The following is a 26,309-nucleotide window of genomic DNA, read 5'->3' as shown; positions in this document are numbered from 1 at the left end:
AAAATAAAAAATAAAAAGAAGTTGTGATTAAAGGGTAAAGAGAAAGATGAGACGAGACTGGCAACCAGTCCAGCATGCCTCCCATGTGCACAGGCAAGACAGGAATTCCTTTCCCCCATCTGAACAGTGCCAGAGGCTGACTCCCTGGGGAAGGGAAGCCAGAGCACCCTGGAGAACAAGAATCATCCATCAAAGCAAGGATACTGAGATTTGGCGAGGCCTCAAAGAACTTCAATGATGGACTCTGGCCTCAGACCCCAGAAGTCTCAAAGTCAAGGCAATGCCCACCCTCTGTTGCTTACATTAATACTTAGAAAACTGAGGGAAGAAAGTGAAGGGGTTGAGGAAAGAAAATAAAATTTAGAAAATTCTTTGAAGCCAGCTCCAGGGACCCAGATGTGTGATGAACGGTTCATCTGAAAGTGACTAGTTAAGATGACAGTAATACAGAAGTAACTTGATTGCCAAAGCAGCAATCATCCAGGTTCTGGGTTCCACCACCATAATTCTACCAAGACTTGTCAAAAGTGCGTTCCATGGTTAAAGCGTGAACGGGGGCTAGAGGTGTGGCTCAGCTGACACAGGGCTTACCCAGCATGCAGAAAGCCCCAAGCTGGAACTCCAACAAAACATAAACCAGATGGGGTGGTGTGTGCTCCTAATCCCAGCAATCCAGAGCTACAAGCAAGAGATCAGAAGTTTTAGGTCATCCTTGGTTACATAATGAGTTTGAGTCCATGCTGGACTATGTGTGAGGTTGTCTCAGAAAGTAAAATAAAACCCTAAAGTAGAGACGGAATGCCCAAAGTTATGTAAAGGAGCCCTGCTCAGACGAGAGAACTTTCCAGCAGCTATGACTCACAAGCAATAGTCAAACGGTAAAATCATGGGAACCAAGTTGACCCACACTGCATCCCAGCTGCCCCCCCCCCCCATTTAGTCCTCCAGAAGATCTGGGCTTGCTAACTCCTTCACCTAACACCTGCCAGCCACCCACCATGCTGTGTACAGGGTCTGTGCTAAGAACACAAGGACAAGACTGCACGATTTGTGCAATAAGGAGCTGACAGGCTGAAGAGTGGGACTGTGTCAACTAAGCACAGAATGATGGACTACCCCACTGCATGCTGCACTGGGCCAAGGCACCCCAAAGTTGTCACAGGGAGGTTCTACAGCTGGGTGGGGAAAGCACTCAGCATTAATGTTGAGGACACCTAGTCTTTGGCACACAGAAAGGACCAGACTACCACAGCTGCTTCAGTCTTCTCGGGATACACCTTTCAATAAACCAGTGGCTAGACAAACAGATGTTCATCAGAGGTAGGAGTGCGCCTGAGGCCACGGGTGGGTGGGGAACAGAGACCACAGCAAGGTTGCTCTAGCAGCATCTTTATTTACAAACAGCAATTCCCAATGACTTTATACCATAAAAAAGCCATTTACAAGCAAGAAACAAGAATTCAGAACAAAATTAAGCAGCACTGAAATATTCATGTCACAAACCTAAAGCAAAATGAATACAAGAGTAAAATATCATTTGAATAAATAGTCTTCAATTCATGCTATAAAATAACCCTTAATGGCAAGTTACTAGTTGATACAGCATCCGCTTAGCTAGCTTCATTTACTTCACGCGGTGATGAAGTGTGGCGTTGTGAGGTTACCAGTTTATATTGCAAGATAATGACACCATGTGAAGTCATTCAAATTGCTCAGCCATTTGTAACGGAAGACTATGTTAGCCCTACTGCTGAAGTGTTAAGAGATGGTTTCACATCAGGAAAAGGTCGTTCTCAGGGGAGGCAGTGAGTTTACCTCTTGCTCTAGTCAGGGCGGCAGCCTGGGACTTAGAACCCCGAGGCTGAGTTCACAGCATAACTTGTCACTGAAGGGCGGTGAGAGGTCTGTGTGCTCAATCTGTCAATGAGCAGTGAGCGAGGCTTACTCCAGTAGCTACTGAGGAGCAGCGATAGCCCTGTCTGTGCCAGACCCAGGGGGCACCTGAAGCTGGCAAGCCCTGGTAGGAAGCGGGAACTCTGGGACTTCCTGAAGACGACGTGTGGCGACCGTTACAAATGTGGAACAGAGTGAATGACTTCGCTGAACTCTCAGTTCAGCTGCACTGAGTATATGAAATCTACGATGTAAGAACTAGACAGTTTCGTATAAAGAGTTTACATAATTTCCCAATACTTTCATATATAAAATTTAATAAATAACCCTGACCAGGCTAGAAGCACCATTCAAGGGGCATGAGCCCTTGGAAAATAGTTTAGATGTTGCATATTTGAGTCCCTTTCAGTGGAGGCTTCACAGGAAACCATTATAGAATTTAACAACAGTGATAACAAAAACATCACAGTAACAGTAACAAGTGGAAAGCTGAAAATAAGACACATCAACCTAAAGTAGAGCTCATTCACATGGACCATTTCCCCTAGCCCTTGCTTTGTGTTCCTGCAAATTCTCCCCAGAATCCAGGTTGTTAAAATCAAACTCACATACAAAAAAATATGCAGGCCTGTGGTCTGGGCTAAGGGTAAAACAAAAGAGGTGGTTATACTTGCTGTCATTAGAAGAGACATACACTTAAGCTCTGGGAAGATTTACCAATTTAGTCCTACAGTATATTCTACTTAACAGAGAACCGACAGTATCCTTTCTGCTGTTCGAAAGAGAGAGGGAAGGAGGAGACAGGGAAGGGAGGAAGGAAGGGAGGAAAGAAGGAAGGAAACAAACAAACAATCCCCACCAAACAACAAAAACTTGCCAAGGCAGAGCCAATTGATCGGGAGGCTTTTCCACTGAATGGGAAAATGAACTCATCTTTGTCCTTGTATGTACAAACGGTTTCTAAATGTATTTACAGCTTTAGTAGAAACGAGAGGGCAGAAGACTGATGAAGAAACATAAGGACTGAAAACCACAAGTGTTAGCAAAAGTATAAAACGTCTTCACAGTTTGTGCAATGGGGTAAATGTCACAGGGAAGGAAGGGTGCTGTGGCTGTCTTCACATTGTCTAACACGGGAAGGTAGCTGAGAAGAGACTCAATTACGCACAGGCCTGTATGAAAGCAGGACATACTTCACTGTAAAGGATGTCTTCACATATTGTTTATCTTAGTGGACTTCTGCGTCTGCTATAGTGAGAGACCTAATCTACAACTGTACAGGGACAGGTTTGCTGTCCACAAGGAGTCGCTCTAAGGAGTTACACAGCGAGCTTAAGGGAAAGAGGCCTGCTCGCATGGCCAAGCTGGCTCTCCTGGCACATCCTCATGTAGCTAGGCACAACTGACCGCTGTTGCCCTGTCTGCCTGGAGAGCCCTCGGCAGCCATGCCCACCGGCAGACACCTAGTGCAAGTGTGCAGACAGGCTATGCAGTGCTGTGCTGGCCTGGGCACTGCCTCCCTCGAAGCCCCGTGAACTTTACAGTACTGTGTTATGGCTTGAGAATTCATTTTTAACACTGCTAGCAGTGGAGAGGGTAAAGTGTTAGCAACACGAATGGGAGCAAGCGCAACTTGCAAAATGCGGAATCATGATCATTAAAAACTCAAATTGGTTTTCTGCCCCTTAACAGTCCCATTACAATGTTAGAACCTGAACTGTACAATCAAAGCAATGTATATTTTTGTCAAAGACAATTTTGGATAAGTCACTCTTTGGTAAACTCAAACCAGCTAAACAAATTGACAAACATAAGAACTACAAGTACGTAAGTTCAGAAACAAGAACTACATGTACATAAGTTCAGACAGACAGTGACAAGAGCCAGGACATGGGCGTGCTGCCAGAGTGCGCTCCCCTCACCACAAAAAGCTCTGGAAACATCTTGGAAGGCCCTGGGCCTAAGTGAAAAGGAGGCTCCTTCCCTGAGCTCCACGTCGCACATCCTTGAATTTGGGGCCTTTTTGTCACAAACTTAACTGTTATCACAACACAAAATAAAAAAAAAAGTTTTGCATTTAATTCTCAAAAAGAAAAGTCAAAACAAAATATATTTGTGTAAGGAAAATGAAAAATCACAAACATTTACCTGAAACCTCAGAACACACTTAAGTAGGTAAACACTTGGGAGTCCATTCTCCCCTTGAGGCGTTCAGCTTTCTCAGCTGAACAAATGCTTCACGGAGAGAACAACCCCGATTTAGGCAGTCTGACGAGGAAAAGGCATACCGTATACCCGATCAGCAAGAGCCGCTCCCAGGAGCAGCAGGATTAGTCATCTACAGGAGTTAACACTGAGGTGAGGCGAGCAATTCACATATGAGCAGATCCTGTGTGCTAAGACGGTGCCACTGTGTGCACCGGGGCTGCTACACATGAAGGAAGGGCTGGAATCAAACTTTTTCTCAAATAACCCCCCGCCCCTGGCAAAAAACAAAAAAAACAAAGCTGGGTGGTGATGGCACACACCTTTATCCCAGCACTCGGGAGGTAGAGGCAGAAGAATCTCTGAATTTGAGGCCAGCCTGGTCTACACAGCAAGTCCAGGACAGTCAGGGCTACACAGAGAAACCCTGTCTTGAACCTCTCCCGCTTCCTGCAAAACAAAACAAAAAACAAAAAAACAAAAACCACCAAACAAACTAAACAAAAACACCTCCCCCCAAACCCATCATTCTTGGTATTTTAAGAGCCAAAAAAGCATGGCAAATCAGCAAACATTTATTTTGTATTCCCTAGCTCCTAGCCTCTGAGGTTGGTCCTCAGTTTCTGGGTTTTGTTTGAGTCTGGGGCTCAGAGCCCAGGTACTCAGGCAGAGACTAGAGCGCTGCTGTCTCTGCAGTCAGCTGCAAACCTGGCCTGTAAACTGCCTACCAAATTGCCCTCTCTGCCTGAGTTCACAGAACCAGAGCATTTGTGAAGCCTGTTGGTGTATATGAACATAAGAGCAAACAGACATCTTCCAAAGCACTGACCAGACATAACTCAGACAGTAACCCGTTTGCCAGCACATGCTTTTGAGGTTTCTTTTCAAGCTGTGAACTTGAGAGGAAAAGTAAATAAGTCATCACTACTTGTAGGTTTCACATTTTCTAGACGATACTGACCTAAAAGATACTTAACATAAAAATAGCACCACGTGACCAAAAATGGTGAGACATACACACAGATTTGGTGACACACTGAGGATCTTAGATGGTTTTGACATTTTTTTTCTTTAAGCAAGAAACACTGAGAGAGTGGAGGAGCCACTGAGGCTCTCATTAGCACACACAATACTAAGATTAGATATATTGCTTGCAATTCCCGTAGAGTACAGCTTTACAAAAAGTACAAATTCCAAGTTCTGCAGTTTCCCTGGGAACTGCATAGAAAAAGTTGTTGTGCACCTGAACTGGCTGTTTGAGGAGAGAGAGAAAAACCAACAGAAAACAAACGATAAAGCACAACACTACCTGGAGAATTCTGTAGGCAAGCGCTACAAACTCCTGCCCTTTAGTGAGAGCACTGCTCACGGTGGAGTGATCTGATTAGTTACCTGGTATGTATGCTTCTACAGTACGGAATGAAGGTAGGTAGATTTGTAGTAAAAACCTTGAAAACCACTGCTCCTTTGGGGTTGGCTAGTATAACACTACACTGTGTAGAAAGGTCAGCACCACAGGTCATCCAGCACTGCTGGACAACGAACAAAAGTTCCAAATGGTTCCCACTACAGTTGAAAGAGTTTTATGGCATTTGGTTTATGTGTTTGTTATGAAGCAGAGCTATGAACACTGTGATTTGCTTTGCTTGCATTTGGACACAATGATTACTGTATGTGAAAAATCTACTGACATTCTTCAGTAAGGAAAACAAAGGGTGGAAACTAACATAGTAGGCGGGGTTGAAACAGAGTCAGACTCTGTTCACATTGTATTAAATTATATATTCCTCTTACATTCACCTCAACCAGAATAAACCCCAATTTGAGAATGTATATATACTATATATATAATAACCACTTTATTATATATATATAAATTGTCTAACTACCCCCTAAAACTAATTTTAAATTAGAAAAGGTTACCCATTTGTATCAGCTGACGGCATCTTAGCCTCTTTCCATTAAAATGCACCCACAGTGAAAGAGTGCCTGCCTCTTGGCAGAGAACGTGGGGTCAACCAGTTGGCATAGCTAAATCACTGGCAGAGTTGGGAGAAGCATTCAGCCAAAGAGGAATACTGTCAGTCTGTGTTTTCCCTGGATCTGCTGCCCTTCATGCTTTGAGCTCCTGGGGGAGGGGAGAGGAGATAAGGGTAAACACAAGTGCCACACCCAGAACCTTCAGAGAAACTACCAAGAAACCAAGAGATTTCCAGATGGGGAAAACCAAAGATTACAACAAAGCAAATCCCAACTATGCATTGACTGATGTGCTTTGTTCAGGAGCTCTTTCTCTGCAGCACCCTAGTCAGGCGCATCAGATACTGTGTGGATTTCCATTCGGGAATCCAGAGCCATTTCTGAGGCTGACACATCACTTTCAAGTTTCTGTTCCACGTACACATCTGTTCTTTCGGGAGACTCCATGCGACTCCTGACCTCAGTGACACCCGGGTGGTTTTTCCGCAGGTGCTGGTTGAGGGTGCCCTGGAATGGAAAGCACTTCCCACAGACCTCACAGCGGAATGGTTTGTCATCAGTGTGGCCCCGGATGTGGTACTCCAGCTGGTCCTTGCGTGTGTACTTCTTCCCACAGAACTTGCACACAAAGGGGGTGATTCCCATATGCAGTCGCATATGCCTGTCGAGGCTTCCCTTCTGGTTAAAGGACTTCCCACAGTAAATACAGATCAACCTCTCGTTGTATGGGTACCAGTAACCCCTTGCACTCCTCTCCCGGGGACTGCTCTCATAACTGGGATTGTTCATCATGGCTTCACTGTCAGATCCTTGCACCACACCCTGCAGGTCACTGTGCAGGTGAACAGACAGAGCCCGCTTCTGGCGGGCACCACGGCCTCGGAAGCAGCTCAGCATGGACCTGGATGGGCTGGAATTACTCTGACTTCCAAAAGCTTCTGGCATGCTGGAAGGCTGTGAGGCTGCCTGGGAGTAGGGATACGCATGCTGGAGCACAGAGCCATAGGCACCCACGTTCACCGCCACAACTTGCTCCCCATCAACCATCTCTGTGTGGTAGCCATCATCGCCTAAGGAGGAGCTGTCAGAACAACTGGGCCGCTCAGACTTTTCCATTTTAACTTTGACCTCAGTGATCTGGCTCTCTCTCACCAACAAGTCCCCTTGCTCATGGTCCCCTTCAATTTGAATCTCGTACTCAGACACGCTGCCACTGCTCCCCCGATCTGAGTGTCCCTCTTCCTGTAAGCGGCTCCGAAGGGCTTTGTTGGGGGTCGTCTCCATCCGAAGATCGCTGCTTACTGGAGGCTGCCGTACCTGAGGGCAATATGGAGGGGAGATCTCAACAGGATTGGCGAAGAAGCTGCCATCTTTCACTCCATTCCGGCTCTCGGGATTCTCTTCAGCACCAATGGTGACAGAGTCAACATCTCCCACACTGATCTTTGAGTGGATGCTCTCCAGGATCTGCGTGCACTTGTCAATGACACACTGCATCTGAAGGAAGCTGGCTGCGGTCAGAAAACTGACAACATCCTTCAACTGCAAGGACATTCTTCCAGTGTAACAGAAGGACAGCAACTGCTCAAACACGCTGGGGTTCTTAATCACAGATATCGACAAGCCACTCATAGTGCTCAATGCTGAATGGTCCCGGAAATAAGGGGAGCTGGCAGCGAGGACAGCTTTGTGGGCTCGGAATGGCTGACCCTGAATGTGGACGATGATGTCGCATAGCTTCCCTTGCAGGCGGAGCTCGTTCAGTTGGCTCAGAACAGTGCTGCTGTGCTCAGGCACATCGAACTGAATGAAACTGCTGCTGTCCATGTCTACTGACACGAGGCGTGATCTGCAGAGACAAAGAGCATCCGTAATTCGCCAGAGCTCCTCAGCAAGACAAGCAGCATGAACACGAGCTCACATCAACTCCGCAGCCAGCACTCCTAGGATCTGCCTGAACATTCCTCCTCTTGCTTAGTGTTCATCTTCCTTCTCTCCATCAATTCACCTAAAGCCAAATAAGTGAACGATCAATTAACCCAGTATCATTCCTCTCGCTCAACACTCAATTTGATCAAAGTAAAACACTGCATGCACAGGAAGGCTGGCTCAGCTGAGGAAAAGTGGCGCCCTTCAAGAAAAATTACTATTCACCTACAACTGAGGGTCTCTAAAGGGCTCTACAAAAATGTTCCACTTCGTATACCACATCCTGCCTTGTATAATTCTCTATGTATGGTTTATATCTGTGTATATGTTTATGTACACATCATATGGGCAGGAACACGTGTGAGCATGCTTATAGAGGCCAGAGGTCAACAACACTGGCATCTTCCTTCTCCTATTGAGAGTAGTCTTCTACTGAGCTCACCAACTGGCAAGTCTTGCTAGCCAACAAGCACAAAACCCATCTGTCTCCAGCCCAAGGCACTGCAATCTGCATTAACAGGCACATGTCCCCAAGTTCAGTTTTAAAATTTTTATTATTATTTGTGTGTATAGGTGTTTTGCCCGACAGTATGACTATGTACCATGTACACTCTGTGTCCTCAGAGGCCAGAATTGAGTGATGGATCCACTGGGACTGCAGTTATAGATGGCTGTAAGCCACTCAGTGGGTGTTGAAGACCAAGCCTGTGCTCTTAACCACAGTTCCAATCTTTTTTTTTTTAATTTCATTTTATTTATCTATGTCTGAGATGCCCGGTGCACATGCAGAGACCAGAGAACAGCTCTGGGGAGTTGACTCTTTCCCTCACAAGGACTGGGAGATCAACAGAGAACAGCTCTGGGGAGTTGACTCTTTCCCTCACAAGGACTGGGAGATCAACAGAGAACAGCTCTGGGGAGTTGACTCTTTCCCTCACAAGGACTGGGAGATCAAGCCCAGCGCATCAGGCTCTAAGGCCGATGCTGAACTATCTTACTGCCCTCCTTGCTCTTGCTACATGGGTACCAGGGATTAGAACTCAGATCCTCATGCTTGTGTACACTTTATTGAATGAAACAACTCCCCAGCCTCCACTCACATACTTCTATCAGTAGTTTTTCAAGCATCTACACCTCAAACACAGTGAATGGAACAAACTTCTTTCCAGTGTAATCATGATTAGGGCTTTCCCCACATACCTTTGGAGAACAAGAAATGTACAGTCCCTGTCCCTTGCAGGAAAGTGTTATTTCAGGCAAAAGAAAGAAGAGTGATGGGCACATTGCAAGTAGAGGGCTCTCCATGCTACTCACGGCACTGGCATGCCCAGGACACTGCTCCCACCACGCCTGCCCTGAAACCTTCAGCACTGAACCACTCGAAACCACTGAAGGAGCTGGTGAGATGGCTCAATGGGTGAAGCTAAGTTCAGTTTCTCAGAATCCCTATGATGGAAGAAGAATCAATTCCCCAAAGCTGTCCTCTAACCTCAAGAACACACACAGAGGTAGACAACATGCACGTACATACTAACACACAGTTGCTAAGGTAAACACAAAACTAGAACTAATAATTCTAATTTTGTGGCCAGGCAGTGGTGGTGGTACAACTTTAATCCCAGCACTCGGGAGGCATAGGCAGGTGGATCTCTGTGAGTTCGGGGCCAGCCTGGTCTACAAGAACTAGTTCCAGGACAGGCTCCAAAACTACTGAGAAACCTTGTCTCAAAAAACCAAAATAATAATAATAATAATAATAATTTGGTTTTAAAATCCAATCAAGAGATATTTTGCTTTCTGAGACAGGGCCTCACCCCACAGAACAGTCTGGCCTCACACTCAGGCTCGTCCTGAACGCCTGGCTACAGAAGTATACCATCACATGTATACCATCACATCTGGCCAACCTGTGGAAATGCTCCATACTAAGTCCTGAATCGAGAGCAAGATGGGCCTGAGAGTAAGTCTGCCTGTCTCCAATTCACTTGAGCACTAACTCCCAGACCAGATGGACAGACAAGTGACAAAGCAAACACAGTAAATTGTTAACAGCGCACACAGCGGTCAAGTGGCCACTGTGAAAACCTGTCAATTTTTCTGCAGCTTGGAAAATTTTCATAATAAAACATTGAGGTTCAGAAAGCATCATCTGCAACAAAAAAGTACAAGGGAAATGAGTGCCTTAACAATTTTATCTTAAGCAATAAAAAGTGAAAATAAGTGACTCAACTCAGGAGGCCATGAAAACGAAGACAAAAGCAAGCAGAGTAATTCACTAGCATACAGCCACCAAAAGAAAGTAAAGACTGTAAAACAAGTCTAAATCTAAGACTCTTGCAGGAAAGGATCAATCAGTTAGTTTGAGTGGATCTCATCAGAATTTTCAATCTTGTCAGAATCTGAGCTAAAACATTTATGTCAAAGAGGAATGTTATGCTTCTATTTATCCTAGACTTCTGATTGAAGTCAATTTGAAATCTGCATGAAATGGACATATTTTTAGCATAACATAAATTGGCAGAACTAAACGAAAAAGACACAGAAGTGCCAAGGCACAAACGATCTCCAGGCCGTTCACACTGTTCTAGCCGCGTGCGGAGACACGGAGGCATTTTAGTGCATCTGGCACAAAGCTGACTCCAAGAACAACAGGCAACTGAAAGAAGTCTGCTTCAGCTAAGGCACTGCAAGCCCTCTTCAAATGCCAAGAACGGGGAACACTGGCTAAGGTTTGGACACTGCTAAGATTACTCGTGGCATCAGAAAGTCAGAGAAACTTGCTCAGCCACATCATCATGCCAAAAATTCATCTCAGAAGTAAACAGCCCTTCGGAGTAAGAAAACAGCAGTCCGATAAGCAAGAAATAGAGACCTACTCTAAAAAACATAACAAACAGTATCTACTGCAAAGCAATGACATCATCCTTAGAAAGAATCATTGTCTCTTCCCAAAATGTATTCAACAAACATGTGCTAGCCCCAACATCTTTACCTCCTAGGGATTAAAAGACATTAGCATAATAACCCATCTGAAAGGGTTCTGCAGACACCATTCTGTTTAACTCAGCAGTTTGCAAACTCATTTAACTGTGGAACTCTCCTCTCAAGGTATGACACTAGCATTCCAAAGCATCAGGGCTCCGGAGCGCACATCCTGATAAACACTTCAGCTAAGGCGTCCCATCAAGGCTTCTAAGACAGACAACGCTTTCTACCATCACCATTCTTTCTTCTCCCTTCCTTTTTATATATATATATATATATATATATATATATATATATATATATATATATATATATTTTGAGACAGGGTCTTGGTCTCTCTCTACATAGCCCTGGCTGTCCTACAATCCATTATGTAGACCAGGTCATTCTCAAATCCATAGACATCCATTTGTCTCTGCCTCTTGAATACTGGGATTAAAGGTGTGCACCACCACACTTGGCTCTACCATGCCCATTCTTTATCTTTCCTTTTTTTCTTTTCTTTTCTTTTTTTTTTTTTAGTTTTTTGAGTCAAGGTTACTCTGTGGAACAGTACTAATTGTCCTGTAACTCAGTTTGTAGACCAGGCTACAAACCTGCCTCTGCCTCACGAATGCTGGGATTGAAGGTGTGTGCCACCAAGCCTAGCTACCATGTTATTCTTAACATTTTTGTATTTGGAAGTGAGCCAAAGCAACAAGGGAAACTGAAGGCACACACAACCATTTAAGAAAGATGGAAGAAAGGCAGTGGTGGTGTTCACCTTTAATCCCAGCACTCAGGAGGCAGAGGCAGGTGGATCTCTGAGTTTGAGGCCAGCCTGGTCTACAGAGTGAGTTCCAGGACAGCCTGAAACTCTATCTTGGAAAAACAAAACAAACAAACAAACAAACAAAAAACAAAAAGAGAAATAGAAAAAAACGAATTACTGCTTACATACGGATATCGACTATTTAAAACAAAAACCACAAGTGATCACTTGCTATTGTGTCAGACTGAGGGACAACCGGCAACACGGCAGCACGGGGTTATAAGGAATCTGGGGCCATAAATAAAATAGGGCACAAGGGAGAAAAAGGCATTATCTCTTTTTACAGTGTACATGAGAAAGAGAACACACACATGTGGGAGCCAAAGGACAACTTGTGGCAGTCTTTTCTCTTCTTTCATCATGTGAATTTCAAGTATTGAACTCAGGTCACTAGGCTCGGTAACACATGACTCTCCCCAGTGAGCCATCTCATTGGCCCACTATTTTAATAAGGAGTTTTTATATGGGCAAATGAAGACATATATCTCAGCTGTGAGACAATGCTATAGAGAAGAATGCTGTCTTAACTGAATTCATAAATAGAATGCAGGCCAGTGGAATTTTTTGTTAAGTTTCTTTAAAAAAATGATTTAAAGTCAGCAGGTGGTGGCACACACCTTTAATCCCAGCACTTGGGAGGCAGATGCAAGTGGATACCTGTAAAACCAGGCTGGCCTGGTCTACAGAGCTAATTCTAGGACAGCCAGGGCTATACAGAGAAACTGTTTCTCGAAAAACAAAGCACAAAAAGACTTTAAAAAAAAATCTATTCTAGAACACTGATGCCCCATAGCACAAGTCACATGTGTTTAGTGCTCTGGTCCCCAGCACAGCACCAGAGCTCAAGCATGGCTGCCTCCACTGTTGGACAGCACCCAGCCTACCTAGCAGTTACACGTGTGAAGTGAAATAAAGTATTCAATGTAGCGCAACAGAGCAAACATTACTACAAGGCATTTTAAATTTCTCATCATTCCACAACAAATCCTGGCTACACAGCAAAACCCTGTCTTGTAAAACCAGAGACCCTGTCTTGTAAAACCAGAGAGAGAGAGAGAGAGAGAGAGAGAGAGAGAGAGAGAGAGAGAGAGAACAGAAAATGTAACCAGACGGAATGTAACAGGGTTAACAAACTCACTGGTATATACAAGCTGGGAGTCTGCTGTGTGTCAGGCACAAGCATCCAGGGGAGTGGCACTCCTCTAGCCATCAAAACTGCTAAGACAAGGTCATCTTTACAGTGAGGACATGGTCACAGAGATCACCTGAGCAAATGCTACTGCAAATAAGACCAAAGAGGATGTATAAAGGTTACCAATGATCTCTGAGGTCGTAACAGTCCTGCAGAGAAACTGTGCCCACAGAAGGAATTACATGTGTCAAGAGATACAACCAGAGAATCAGGAAGGAAGGATGTGCTGGAAGCTCCTGCTTCAGTAGGGACAAGGCACAAGGGGGAAGAGTAGGGCCACAGAAGCTGCTGGTGTCAGGGAGATCAGTCATTTCAGGGGCTATTTCAAAGGAGAAAAGGACAATTACTAAACAGAAGTGGTTTGGGGAACTTGATAAACTTTATCGCTAAATCCTTCCTGTATAACATTCCCCAGAGAAAAGGCATGTTGATGTACAAATGTGGAGGTCTAACCAAAGAAATAAAGCTTTTCTATCTTAAAAACGCTTACAAAAGCCAGGTAGTGGTGCACACCTTTAGTTCCAGCACTCAGGAGCAGAGGCAGAAGAATCTCTGTGAGTTCCAGGCCAGCTGGTCTACAGAGCAAGTTCCAGGACAGCCAGGGTTATACAGAGAACCCGGTCTTGAAAAACCACAAAAAAAAAAAGAAAGAAAGAAAGAAAGAAGAGAAAGAAGAGAAAGAAAGAAAGAAAGAAAGAAAGAAAGAAAGAAGAGAAAGAAAGAAAGAAAGAAAGAAAGAAAGAAAGAAAGAAAGAAAGAAAGAAAGAAAAGAAAAGAAAAGAAAAGTAATGGAGGGGGCAGAAAGCATTATGAAAAGAATTTACAAAATACAAATTCCATGAGATTCACAAATCAATAAAAGCCAAATATCACAAATGAAAACTCCACAAATATGAACAGATGCTTTTTAAAAACAAGGAATAAAAATAGCATTTTAGACACAGTCATTTCATCAGTAACGAAAACAAAATTTAACAAGAGATGCAATCTTTCTCCTAAGAAAGGGTCAGATGTCACGTCTCACAGCACTGTTTCAGCACAGATGTCTAAACAGCAAATCAAAGGGTGAAAGGAAGGTAAGCAGTCCTCACAAAAGTCAAGAAAGCTAGGAGAGCGGCAAAGCACTTTCAGACAGAATGTGAAGCTTAACGGGGCTTCAGAGAGGCCTCCTCTCCAGGCTGCAGGCACAGCAGGGACACGGGAAAGCAGCACACTACAGCTGACACCAGAGGATCCTTTCTTTCTGCAAAGGGGAAAGGGGGTGCTCCCCTGTGCGGCACAGTGACACTTCCTTCTTCTGCAGCAACAATGTGAAGACTCCTCCCCAGAGCTGCTAACAAGCAACACTCAGTAACAATCTGCAGGCATGGTGAATTCACAGATAATTTCAGTTTCTAGGCACAATACCAAACTACAGAGAACAAAAGGTGTAATTTTAAGTTCTATACTCCATGGCCAGATTTATCCTACTAGTCCCAGGACAGAAAGAGACTTTGTCTGGATGTCAACTTCACCCATGAGCCTCTATTCTTAGGAACAGCAGCTTCCTAATTCTTCCCGCATGGAATTTCAACAGACCTACTTCATATTAAGTTTTTAAATAAGTTTGTCTTTAAAGTACAAATATATGCATATCACAGCATTTCAGAGCACAGGATAGAAATAAAAAAATAACGAAACTCTTCCCCACTCTAGTGCCCTCTTCTAAAGGAGAAGCATCACTGGGAGTTCTCAGAGAATGTTGAACATGTACTAGTATGTATCCAGGTCCTAAGAAATGTAACCAGGTCTGAAGAAATGGCTCAGCAGCTAAGAGCACTGGCTGCTCTAGCAGAGGACCCAAGTCTGGTTCCCAGCACCCACACGGCAATTCACAGCTACCTGTAACTGCCAATTCCTGGGGGATCTGATGCCCCCTTCTGGTTTCCTTGGGTGCCTGTATGCATTTGATCCACATACAAACAGGCACACATACATAATTTCTTTTAAAGAAAGAAACATAGGCAGGTGATAGTGACACATGCCTTTAATCCCAGCACTCAGAAGGCAGAGGCAGGCAGATCTCTGTGAGTTCGAGGCCAGAATGGTCTATAGAGAGTTCTAGGACGGGCTCCAAAACTGCAGAAAAACATGTCTCAAACAAACAAACAAAAAACCAAAAAACAAACAAAAAAAGAAAAAATATTTAATATATTAAATTCTTCTGACAGAGCTCCAACTTGATAGCCTCCATGGTCAGCTGTGGTACAATGTCAACTGATGCCAAAACCAGGAAGCAAACTAATCACCATTACACACAGCATGGCGTGTTACGATACAGACATCTCAGCTCTTTTGTAACACTTCACAGAAGAACTGAGAGGTTTTGCATTTCAACCTAAAATGCCAAAGCACCTTCTAAGAGGTGGCAAGTGCTTACCGACTGGTCCCAGACTACAGGGAAGAGCTGCTCCCCACAACTACCAGCAGCAAGTGTTAAACTATTTCACCTTTACTTAACTGGAAGGAGGAAAACGGTACCTCCTTCTTTTGATGTGCAGGTGTGTTTTTCTATCAATGGGGCTGCCATGTTTCTCACACATAATAGCGATCTGTCAACAGCAGGCTGAAGGCAGCCAGTCTCTGAACTGCCTCTTTTTATCCTCTACCCACAGTTGCCTTTTTACTGGATTGTCGGAACTCTTTGTAAATTAAGGAAATTAGCCTCTGTCATTTGTGCTGCACTAAGATTTAATTGCAATCAGTAAATGGCATACTAACTAGGGACTTAAATTATTTCTCTACACTTATAGGAAATACTCACTCAACATCAACTCCTACACATAGCAAGCCACAGGGAATGCAAAGAATCACAAAAGTCCCCATCTTGCAGTTTGACGTGGGCTTAATGCAGCTTTCTCCCAGCCCAGGGAGAGATGGGAATCGAATTCATTTTTGATAATGCAGAGATGTGATTTATATTCGTTTTTCATTTAGATTAAGTTTGCAGCTGCTTCAGAAAACAATAATGAATTTGATTATTCCACTCACTAAAAACATTAGGATCAGTATTCTTTAATTTGACAGATTAATCATGTCTTCCTAGGACATTATAATGGGGAAAAAAAACCTAGTCATTTATCCTGTAATATCTTAACTTTAAAAACAATCACATTTAAGCTGGATTTTTTTTCCTATGGTGCCATTAATAGCTATTTTGTTTTTATCTGTGAAAGCTATGCTGTGGTTATGAACATGAAACACTGCTTCCCGGGACACAGGAATGAGTTGAAACTGGCTACTGCCCCATAATGTCTTCACCATCCTCTTCTGCTTATTCAGCCACTGGGAAAATAATCTTCCTGCTTTTTCAAAGTCACCTGCAGTCACCCCCTTCACCTTCCCAGGCATGATCATCAGAAACCACCACTTACTGAATGCTGGGTTCGTGTTAGGCAAAAATGTCAAGGCTTGCATGCCTCACTTCAAGGAGCCCCCGCGTGTCCCAATTTTTCAGAGACAAGGAAACCAAGACTCCAAGAGGCTGACTTTCTAAGCACCGTTTCCATGGGCCCAGGAGAGGAAGGAAGGTGACAGGAACAAGTGGCAAGCATCTTCATATCACTAAGATAGTGAAGGCATTTTAGTAACGGATCTCGAAAGTACAAATGCTCAAAGCATCCCCTTTCCAGATCAAACTTCCTCCCAGCAGAGCAGTAAGAGACAGGAAGCCAGCCAGGGCTACAAGTGGATCCTTTTTAAAGCAACAAACCTGTACAGGTTAAGAGCTATGATCAGGAAAACATCAAGATAGGGGATGGTACTCCAAATGAAGTACATGACCTCTTCCAAGACCAGTTTTGATGCCATTGGATCCTCAGGCCCCCTTTCTGGTTTAAATAAAAAGCCCTCTCTCAACACAAAAGCCTTAATCAGTTAGAAAGCACAAAGCTAGGGCTCAAGTGGCAGCCCTTTGGTGACTCAAGGTGGACATCTCAGGGACCAGATACCACCAAGACAACACAGGTTCAGCCCAAGTTCAACAGAACGCAAAGCAACACTAAAATTGGAGTTCAAAGAACAAGAGTAAACTCTGAGTTGTACGAAGTGAGCAAGGAGGAAGCCACCGACAGTGCTGCTACTGCTGCTGGGGGGGCGGGGTGTCTCTAAGTAGCAGGGAGGTCTAATTGACAAAGTGAGTTCAGGGTAGCAGCTCAATTAGGGAGTAGTTTGGGCAAACCGAGAGAGGCCACTCACACAGTCTAGTACTGTGGACATGGTCACAGGGAGAGAGTGGAGCTAGTCCATCAACCACCATTCCTCACACAGACCAAAAGAGAAGGGAACAGAAGGCATAATAGAAGACCAGATGGCAATGGGGTTAGTAAGTTAAGCAACTTGAAAGTTTTGCACAGTTCCACCAGGAAAAGCCCAGGCACACCACTGCACTGTGGATGCTGCACAATGGCTGTGCGAAAGGCAAGATGACCTGATCCCCTAAACTCAGTTCCAAGGCTTCCCTGCACAGTGAAGTTTTTTATCTGAGGGAGCTCTAGAAGAAAAGGGCACTGGGCAGAAACAGGGAGACAAGGACACAGCCAACCAGAAACTAATAGACATGCTGAGCAAAGTAAGAAGGGACACCAGTGACAAGCCCCTGTTCCTTCACATGGACGTGAACAAAGGAGGAAAAAGGCAATGACACTCTTCTGGGGGATGTCACTGCAGGGCAGAATGAAATGAAAGGCCTGGGCAAAACAGAACACAGCTCCTGGAGCCTTCAAAGCAGCTGCCTGCTTGCTAGTGTCCTAAAAACGAGTAAGCAATGCTCAGCTGGCTTTGGCTTTCCCTGAATACCATCAATATTCTTACAACTAGTTGGATGAATTCATACACATCAGCTTAACAGATCTCCCAGGCATGGCATCAATTCCAGAAGCCACAAAGGTACATACAAATGTACAGGACTGTATAAAAATATAAAATGAAAAACACACCTCTCTAAAGGCCACAGGTAAAGGGAAGATTGAAGGAAAATGCATACAGATTTGATATTGGGCTAATTCTAAATTCTTTAATTTGTTTATCAAATTGAACTGACACAAAAATTTTTTCACGAAGAATTGGCAAAGGCTACTTATAGACAGCTAAAAAGAGAAAGACCTAGAAAAGGCAAAAACAAGTTTCAGTTTTATTCATGATTAAAGACATTTAAATTACAAAAGGAAAAAAATTGGTGGGGGCAGTACTGGGAATTGAACCAGAACTCTGCATGTGGTAGGCATATACTTTACCACTGAGGCACACCATGATCCAAGGTGCCACTTTTAAGCTATTAGAGATGTAAGCAAGCTTTTAAGTGCTGACAAATGTAATAATTCTGAGGATAATTTGGTGATATTTATCAGCACATAAAAGGCTGTGAAAATACATAAATACATAATACATAAAAGTAACTGCTAAAAACTGGGTCTAGGGGCTAGAGCAACAGCTCAGCAGGTAAAGGCACCTGCCACCAAACCTGACGACCCAAGTTGGACCTGGACCCTTGTGACACACTTGGTAGAAAGAAAACTGACTCCGACAAGTTGTCCCTTCACATGTTGTCCTCCAATGTGCACCCACACATAAATGAAAAAAATTATTTTTAAAAAGAATTTAGAATACAGATACAGTGCTTGCAGAAGTGTGTATACATGCACGTTACAGAAGTGTATATATACATGTATGTTGCAGAAGTGTGTGTATGTAACTCTGTCTTGAAAAATAAAAAAACAAAACAAACAAACAACAAAGCAACAGATAGATACATTGTATATGCTTCAATACAGAAGGAGCTCTACAATGCACTTAAAAGTAGCCAGGTTGCCGGGGACCCGCCTTTTATCCCAGCTCTCGGGAGGCAGAGGCAGGCAAATCTCTGTGAGTTCGAGGCCAGCCTGGTCTACAAGAGCTAGTTCCAGGACAGGCACCAAAGCTACAGAGAAACCTTGTCTCCAAAAAAAAAAAAAAAAAAGTAGCCAGGTCTAGAACAATTTAATCACATGATTTTTTTCCATGCTCATTTCTCCAAAGAATCTATATATAGTTGACTCATTTTGTTCTTGTTTGTTTATTTTCAGAATCTATAGCCCAGGCTGGCTTCAAACTCAAGGCAACCCTCCTACCTCTGCCTCTCAAATACTGGGATTACAGGTGTACACCATTATGCCCAGCCTTACAGTTTTCTCTTCAACAACATAGGGGTTAAAGTTCCTAATGATATCCATGAGTAAATTTTCCAAAAACTTAACCACTAATAACCTGCTACTAACTGTAAGTCTCATCAGTAACAGTGAACTGACATACAGTCCTATGTTACAGGAATTATACATGAGAAGCACATAACATCCAAGTCACTGGAGCTGTTGAGCATGGCAGAGCAGTAGGAGGCAGCTATGGAATCCTAGCAGCAATTTATGCAGCTATGACCTAAGACTGCCTAGTTTTGTCTTTTCAGACTGCTTGCCTGGAACTCACCATTTGTAGCAATCCTCCTGTCTGACTCCAGAGATAATCCTACATCTTTGTTTACATTTCTCTAGCATGGTTCACGTTGATGCACACATCCATGTTGATACACTAACTTCTTACGGTAGTTAATAACAAATGACAGAACAGTGTACACATGCTTATGCATTTCAGACATACCTCTTCCGTATTGTTTTCCATCTTTCTAGGCTACGTGGCCAATATTAAAAAAAATACACATATTAAGTGGACAATTTAACTCAGTGGTAGGATACCTGTCTAGCAAGTGTAAAATATGAATGGCCTCGGTCCTGTTACAAGACGCACAGCAGAAGTATCATGTGTAGAGACTCGAATACGGGGCTAGAGAAAGAAATGGAATTCCATGGCAGTCACAGTGAACGTGAGTCCAGAGGATTCACAGGACTCGGGGTGTGGGCTGGCAACCTCTCTGGGGCACAAGAGAGACCAGAAGAGGCAGCAGAGCGTAGGCTGTCCGATGGGCAGTAAGAAGTGTGGTGTGGGAGACTAGGGTTTGACCAACACTTTGATAACCATAGAGAGGATGTGGCATTGCAGAGCCAGAAAAATAAAATAAAATAAGAAATAAGAGTAGAGAACCAAAGGATGCACTTGTTCCTCAGGAAAGAGGCCCTCTACCATAGCAGTAGCAGGTCAAAGTCAACAAACCTGATCCTCTCCTAAACGCTACTCACACTACGTAGGCCAAAAGTACAACCCCGCACCATGTCTACCTAATACAGTAACATCCTTATACACTACAACATGTGCCACAGAGAGCCACAAAGGACTCCTCAATGTCACCTGGACAAAACAGCAGAGGTGGTCCTAAAGTCCCCTCCACCGTAAGCATGGGGTAAAGAAAGCCTCAGAAAGATCTCCCCATGACAACCAGAACAAAAGCACAGGCCAGACAATGGGAGTTGTCTCACACACTGATAAGCTCTTAGGCAGGGACCTCACAAGAGGCTCTCAGTGTGGGTCAGCTCATGCACCCTAAACTCAAGACCTCTGGACTGCCAGCACAACTGTACCCTCAGCCCTCAAAATGTCCTGCTAAAGACCCTGGAGGTGCAGGACAGGCAGGCAGGAGGCAAAGTCTGCAAGGGGGCTGGCTCCCATCTCACCTGGAAACACTGCAGCTTCACCACAGGCTACACTCCCTTTAAAAATGTCCAGTTACACTTTCAAGAAAAGAAAGGAAGGTGACAAATTTGGCTGGGCTTAAGGTACTAGAAAGGACCATTCTTGGTCAGGATGCTTGTGATGCCAAACCCAGGTTTGCAGCAGCTGATGAGCAGCAGGGCTGCAGGAAGCATTGTGATACTGATGGAACTCAATGCAAGGGGAAAAAACAGGGAGGAAATGGCATTCTGTGATGGATATTCATGAAGGGCGCTTCCTAATTTAAAGGAAAACAAGTTTAGAGTTCTTACTGCATTAATTCATGTGGGAGAACATTTTTATCCGAACTGTTACATTTCTGAGCGAGGCGCTAACACTCTCCAGGTCTGCCCAGATACACTAATTTGGGGAGGGTGTGATTTGTCTTAGTCAATTCAAAACATTGGAAGCTGCTTCTGAGTTTTCCAAGCAGGAGAGGAATGGCCGCTTCAACCACAGCAGCAACAGGGAAGACTGGCTTCTCTCAGCTCCTGCTGTGCACACTGTGCAGAGACACAGATGTTGCAACCATCCCCACTGTACAGACGAGAAGACATACTCCAAGAGACAAGGAACTTTCCTGGGGTACTCGGCTAATGACTGATCCAGCCAGGAACTGAAACCACATGTCAGTCTCCAGAGCAAAAGTATAGTTCTCAGAAGGAAGCGGACTTTAACTAGGTATCTGACTGAGATGTGTAGCCTTTCTTGGTGACAATCCTCATGACTAACTTCAAGCGGAGACAAATTCCACTCAAGATGTCCCATACAAAGTCAGGTGGTCTGACATGGTGGTAAGGGGCCATAATGTCAAATGGTTTTCAACAGGGCTGGAGAGATGGCTCAGCAGTTACGAGCACTGGCTGCTCTTCCAAAGACCCTGGGTTCAATTCCCAGCACCCACATGGCAGCTCACAACTGTCTGTAACTCCAGTTTCAGGAGATCTGACACCTTCACAGCAATGCACATAAAGTTAAATAAATTTTAAAAAATTGTTTAAAAATTTTAAAAATTGTTTTTAAAATCTGACTGAAATGTTTATTGTTTTTACTCTGCCAGAAAAGCAGGCCCTAGAGTGTTTTTAAAATCTTTGCATTTTTTCTAAAGTTAGAGTCTTGTTATGTTACCCAGGTTAGATTCAAACTCCTGGGTTCAGTGATCCTCCTGTCTCAGCCTCACCAATAATGTACTGAAGTTTTAGACCACTGTTCATGGCTAGATGTCTCCCATTTGAAAAGATCTGTTTCATGCAGGAGGAGTAAGCTTTCTTAAGGCAAGACCTCAATATAAATTAAGGCACAGCAGCTTATTTACCCATGATGGCTTTCCAGGAGATCTAGAGAATACACACGTTCCACCTCTTATAACAAATGGATTAGAAAGGCTCACCTTGAATTGCATTCCTCCAGGGTGCTTTCCATGCCAGCAACATCAAGAGAAAATAACCATTAGAAGCTTAACTGCGCTCAGCTGGTGACCTTCACTAAGCTAAATTCAGCAGTTTGTCAGCTACAAAACATTAAATGGACACAATTAAGAAGTTTGAAAGCATGAAACAGAATTTCAACTAAAGATACATGAAAAATCAGTGGAAATATAAATGACAGAACTCTAGGTTCACAATATTTGACATTCTTGCTTCATTTGGAAGGCAGAACAGAGACATGTGTATCGGCTAGACAAAGCTTGGCAGCCCATCCTTCTTCCACTCTGATACACCACACCTAATCATAATAAAATGTCTTCAGCAGATCCTAAATTTTGCTACTGCCTTTGTGTGCCATCACCATTAAAAATCCAGAGGCTGTGGAGAGGGCCTCAGTTTCTAAAGTGCTTACCATGCACGCATGAGGGCCTGAGTCTGGATTCTCAGCACCCATGTAAAAATGCCACACACACTGGAGAGGTGGGGCCAGGAGACTCTCTAGGGTTTGCTGGCCAACGAATCTGGCTGAATAGCCAGTTCCAGACATGGTGAGAGACCCTGTCTCAAAAAAATAAGATGGAGAAGGGGGAGAGCAGTGGAAAGGGATACTCGGCATTCGACCCGGGCACTGGTGCACACACATACAGATGCACATGAATGAACATATACACCTGTATCAACCCTACAACACTGACTTTTTGACACATTACAAGTAAGAAACGGCAGGCTCGAGCTGGGGGTGGAACTCAGTGGTACAATGGTAGTGCTTTTGCCCAGTATGCGTGAGGCCCTGGGCTAACTCTTCAGCACCAAAAAAGAAAAAAAAAAGAGCGGAGGAAATGATGGGCTCAGAGAACAGGACAAATCGCTCAGCTTCACATAGCTATTGAGTGACTGCACTGAGATCCAAATACAGGCCTGATCCCAGACCCAACTTTCTTTCCCCACAGCCTTAGTTAGACTCAAGAATTACAGATACTTTTTTTCTTTCCCTGGGATCAGGAAGGAACACTAATGTTTTCACTGAATTTTTTCTGTGCTTTCTGCATCTGAGAATAAAACTGAAAGCATCCACCTGGAACTGCAGCATTAAATACCAGTAGTTACAGAGGACAGAGAAGGCTAAAAACCAAAGGCTTCTCCTTGGAAAAAACATTGTTTACCAACAAAAATCAGGAACTATTTGAGACCCTATTATCAAGATTCCAGCTCCAGCATCAGGAGGCATAAGAGTCTGAAAGAATCGCTAACACGCAGTGTCTTCAAACAACTGCTCCAGCCGGGCCAAGACAACCAACAACCAAGGAAGCTTGCTGCAGAGTCCCGGTGCCACAAAGGCATGGGGGGTAGGGCAGTGAGGGAACACCCATTGGAGGAAGTCTATCTTCAGCAGGGGCTTGAAGGAAGTGAAATGGAGAACGTGCTCAGGGGACTGGAACAACAGCCTCAGAAGCAGTCAGAACATGAGCAACTTGGAGAAGCAAAGGCCAGGAAAAAGTCAGGTTTAGGTGAGAGGAATGAAGCCAAACCTAAAAGACCCTTGACCGGAGATGGAGGAACAGTAAAGGCTGACACCACAAAGCAGGCAGGATACTATTCAGCTTTGAACAGTAGTCTAACTGCCGTGGCCCCCCTAAGCTCACCTCCTACCCTCTAGCCTCTTCCTTCTACCTCTGCACCGCACCGTGCCGTGCCCCCTCCCAGTTGCTGAAATACACCTGCCTCTAGAATAGTTTTAACTTTGGCCTAGTGTTCAAGATCTTTCAGGAACCAAGTCTAATCAATATTTCCTCTTATCCCTCTCCCATTTTAGTCTTTGGCCAGGGGGCTGGTCTAGTCACTAACTCTGTAGGATCCTTTTTGTCCCCCCAAATCTGAATCCTACTGGTCCTTTACCACCCTTTCACTAAGCCCCACCACACACCACTACCTCTACCTCTCTATAGTACACAACCTTGTCTCATGGGCAATGTCTGAACACCCAGTGTAAAAAGCCTTGGTTGGAGATTAGAGTGTTTTGACTCCTTTTGTCCACTACTCAACAGCATTTTGACATTTACTAAACAAGCAAGCACTCAACTATTTTTCTACTTCCTATACTAAGTTTGGCGTTAGCATAAAGGAAGGATGGGGGAGGGTGAAACCTCTGGAGTCAGAGACCAGTTAAGAAGCTGTTGCAATAATCCAGATGTGAAGCAAAAGCAGCCTAGACTAAGGAACAAAGAGAAAATGGGCAAATACGAACAGCAAAATGCTTGCATGCAAACGCTCCACAGGAAGACTATAGACGACAGCAAGGAATGACGAAGGCTCAGTAAAGCTATTTCCAAGAAAACACTTCTGGGAATCATTTTAAACCTCCCTGAGACAAAGTGCACGAAGGGGTTAAAAAGTCTACATCTGGAACGTTAAAAAAAAAATGTCTTCTGTAAAACTGCCCCGCATGTTGAACCAGGAACAGACCTTGCAATGTCAGATATTCACAGCATGACGGGTCTGTAGGGAGTTCACCTAAACTCTCAATTCTCACGTGGAGAAACTGAGGTCCAGCATGGAAGAGACGTGCTGAAAACCTAAAAATGGTGTGTCCCAGATCTGAGTAGCCCCAAAGCAGTCACTTCGCCTAGACAAGCAGTGTTTTACACGCCCCCCTCCCCAGTCCGTCCTCAGCTCCGCCGGAGTGACCACGGAGACCACCCCGGCCAAGCTTGGCACGCGCCGCCTGTTTACCTGGCGCAAGGCGGTGGCCCGCGGCAGCAGTTCCTGGGCAGCCTCCCGCTGACGCCCCCAGGCCGGGCCTGGCTCTCCGGGGGCCACGGTCACTCGGACCCCTCGGTACAGGAAGGAGAGCGAGGCACCCAGGAGAGGAGGCTGGAGGGCTGCAGGGCAGCAGCCCCGATTCACCCCTCGGAGCCAAGCGCTTGGCCTCCGGCAGGTGCCCGGGCCTCTGGACCGCGCCCGGCCGGCCCCCGCACTGACCAGACAGCGTCTCACCCGCCCAGCCTCACCCACGAGGAGCCGGACAGCCACTCCACCGGCCGTCCCGACCCTGCCGCCTCCGCCCACGACCCACCAGCCTCACCTGGGCCGCGCGCCGCGTTCACATCGCCCGCCCGCGGCGCCCCCCTCCGCCGCCGCCGCCGGCGCCAGGCCCTTCCCCCGCCGCTCCCGCTGCCGCCCCTGCCCGCGCCCCCCGCCCCCGGAAGCGCTTCAAGGCCCCGCCCCCTCAGTGCCCGCGCTTCCGGGCAGGCGCGGAGCCGGGCGGTTGTTGCTGGGTCGAGTCTGTTCGCGGCGGAACCCTGGATACCGGGCGGAGCCGCGGACGAAGAGTGGACGGGCGGGCGGCTGAGGTGCAGCCCGGCTCTGGAGCCCGCCCGGAGTCCCGTCTCCGCGGCCGGTGGTCTACCGCCCGTCTTCTCCTCGGTGCCCCCTGCTGGCCAGAGCTGGACTCGGCCGTGCGCTCCCGGACCCTAAACCTGCGGCTGCGAAAGGCTCACACCTGCGGCCGCCTTCCACACACTTTTTAATTCTTCTATTTTTATTCATTTTGGGTTTTGTTTTGAGACAAGGTTTCAAAAACAGAATTCCCCTATATAGAGGAGACTGACCTTGAACTCACAGAGATTCTCTAGGGTTAGGATTACAAGACTGGGTCTCCACGCCCAGCTTCCTGGGCAGGTTTTTCTCTTCTGCAAACAAACAAACAAACAAACAAACAAACAAACAAAACAGCTACCTGACTTTAAAGCAAGAGTCCACGGAGAAATGGCTCAGCAGTTAAGAGCGCTGACTACTCGGGTGCAATTCCCAGCACCCACATGGCAACTCACACCTGTGATCCAACGCCCTTCTCTTGGTCTCCCCAGATACCAAGCACGCGGTGCACAAATACACATGGCCGGGAAATACCCATACACATACAATAAAAAATTAATAACTTTAAAAAATTCTTTTAATTTCCAAAGAAAATTCTCTAGATCAGTAGATCCAGAACATAGGAAAGTTTGTCAGGCCATATTACCTCAGGGCGGCTGTGCTGGTTTATAGTTCGCAGCCGTGATCTGTTTCCCTGTAAACCCAACTGATTTATTTATTTATTTATTTCGAAACAGAGTTTCTCTGTAGCTTTGGAGCCTGTCCAAGACCTAACTCTTGTAGACCAGGATGGTCTCGAACTCACAGACTTCCACCTGCCTCTGCCTCCCTAATACTA

General features: G+C 45.1%; 1 protein-coding gene across 4 annotated transcripts; it reads right to left on the bottom strand.

The window, feature by feature from the left end:
• Positions 1-1,373: 1,373 nt before the first annotated feature.
• Positions 1,374-25,264, bottom strand: Zbtb34 (zinc finger and BTB domain containing 34). Of its 4 annotated transcripts, XM_085681332.2 has the most exons (3): positions 25,179-25,232; positions 22,060-22,179; positions 1,374-7,927 (listed from the first exon to the last, which is right to left on the bottom strand). In XM_085681332.2, the coding sequence occupies exons 2-3, from the start codon at positions 22,089-22,091 to the stop codon at positions 6,403-6,405; spliced, it is 1,557 nt and encodes a 518-aa protein (XP_085537458.1). In that variant the 5' UTR covers positions 22,092-22,179; positions 25,179-25,232; the 3' UTR covers positions 1,374-6,402. The 4 variants fall into 4 exon arrangements, with proteins under 4 accessions (XP_085537458.1, XP_085537460.1, XP_085537459.1 ...); XM_085681334.2 differs by lacking the exon at positions 22,060-22,179 and having other exon boundaries at positions 25,179-25,264; XM_085681333.2 differs by lacking the exon at positions 22,060-22,179 and having other exon boundaries at positions 1,374-8,086; positions 25,179-25,256.
• Between the last annotated feature and the right edge of the window lie 1,045 nt (positions 25,265-26,309).

The sequence above is a fragment of the Myodes glareolus genome, chromosome 21 (genome assembly GCF_982192425.1).
Source record: "Myodes glareolus chromosome 21, mMyoGla1.1, whole genome shotgun sequence".
Taxonomy (NCBI): Eukaryota; Metazoa; Chordata; class Mammalia; order Rodentia; family Cricetidae; genus Myodes; species Myodes glareolus.
This window is presented reverse-complemented; position numbering and strand designations above follow the sequence as displayed.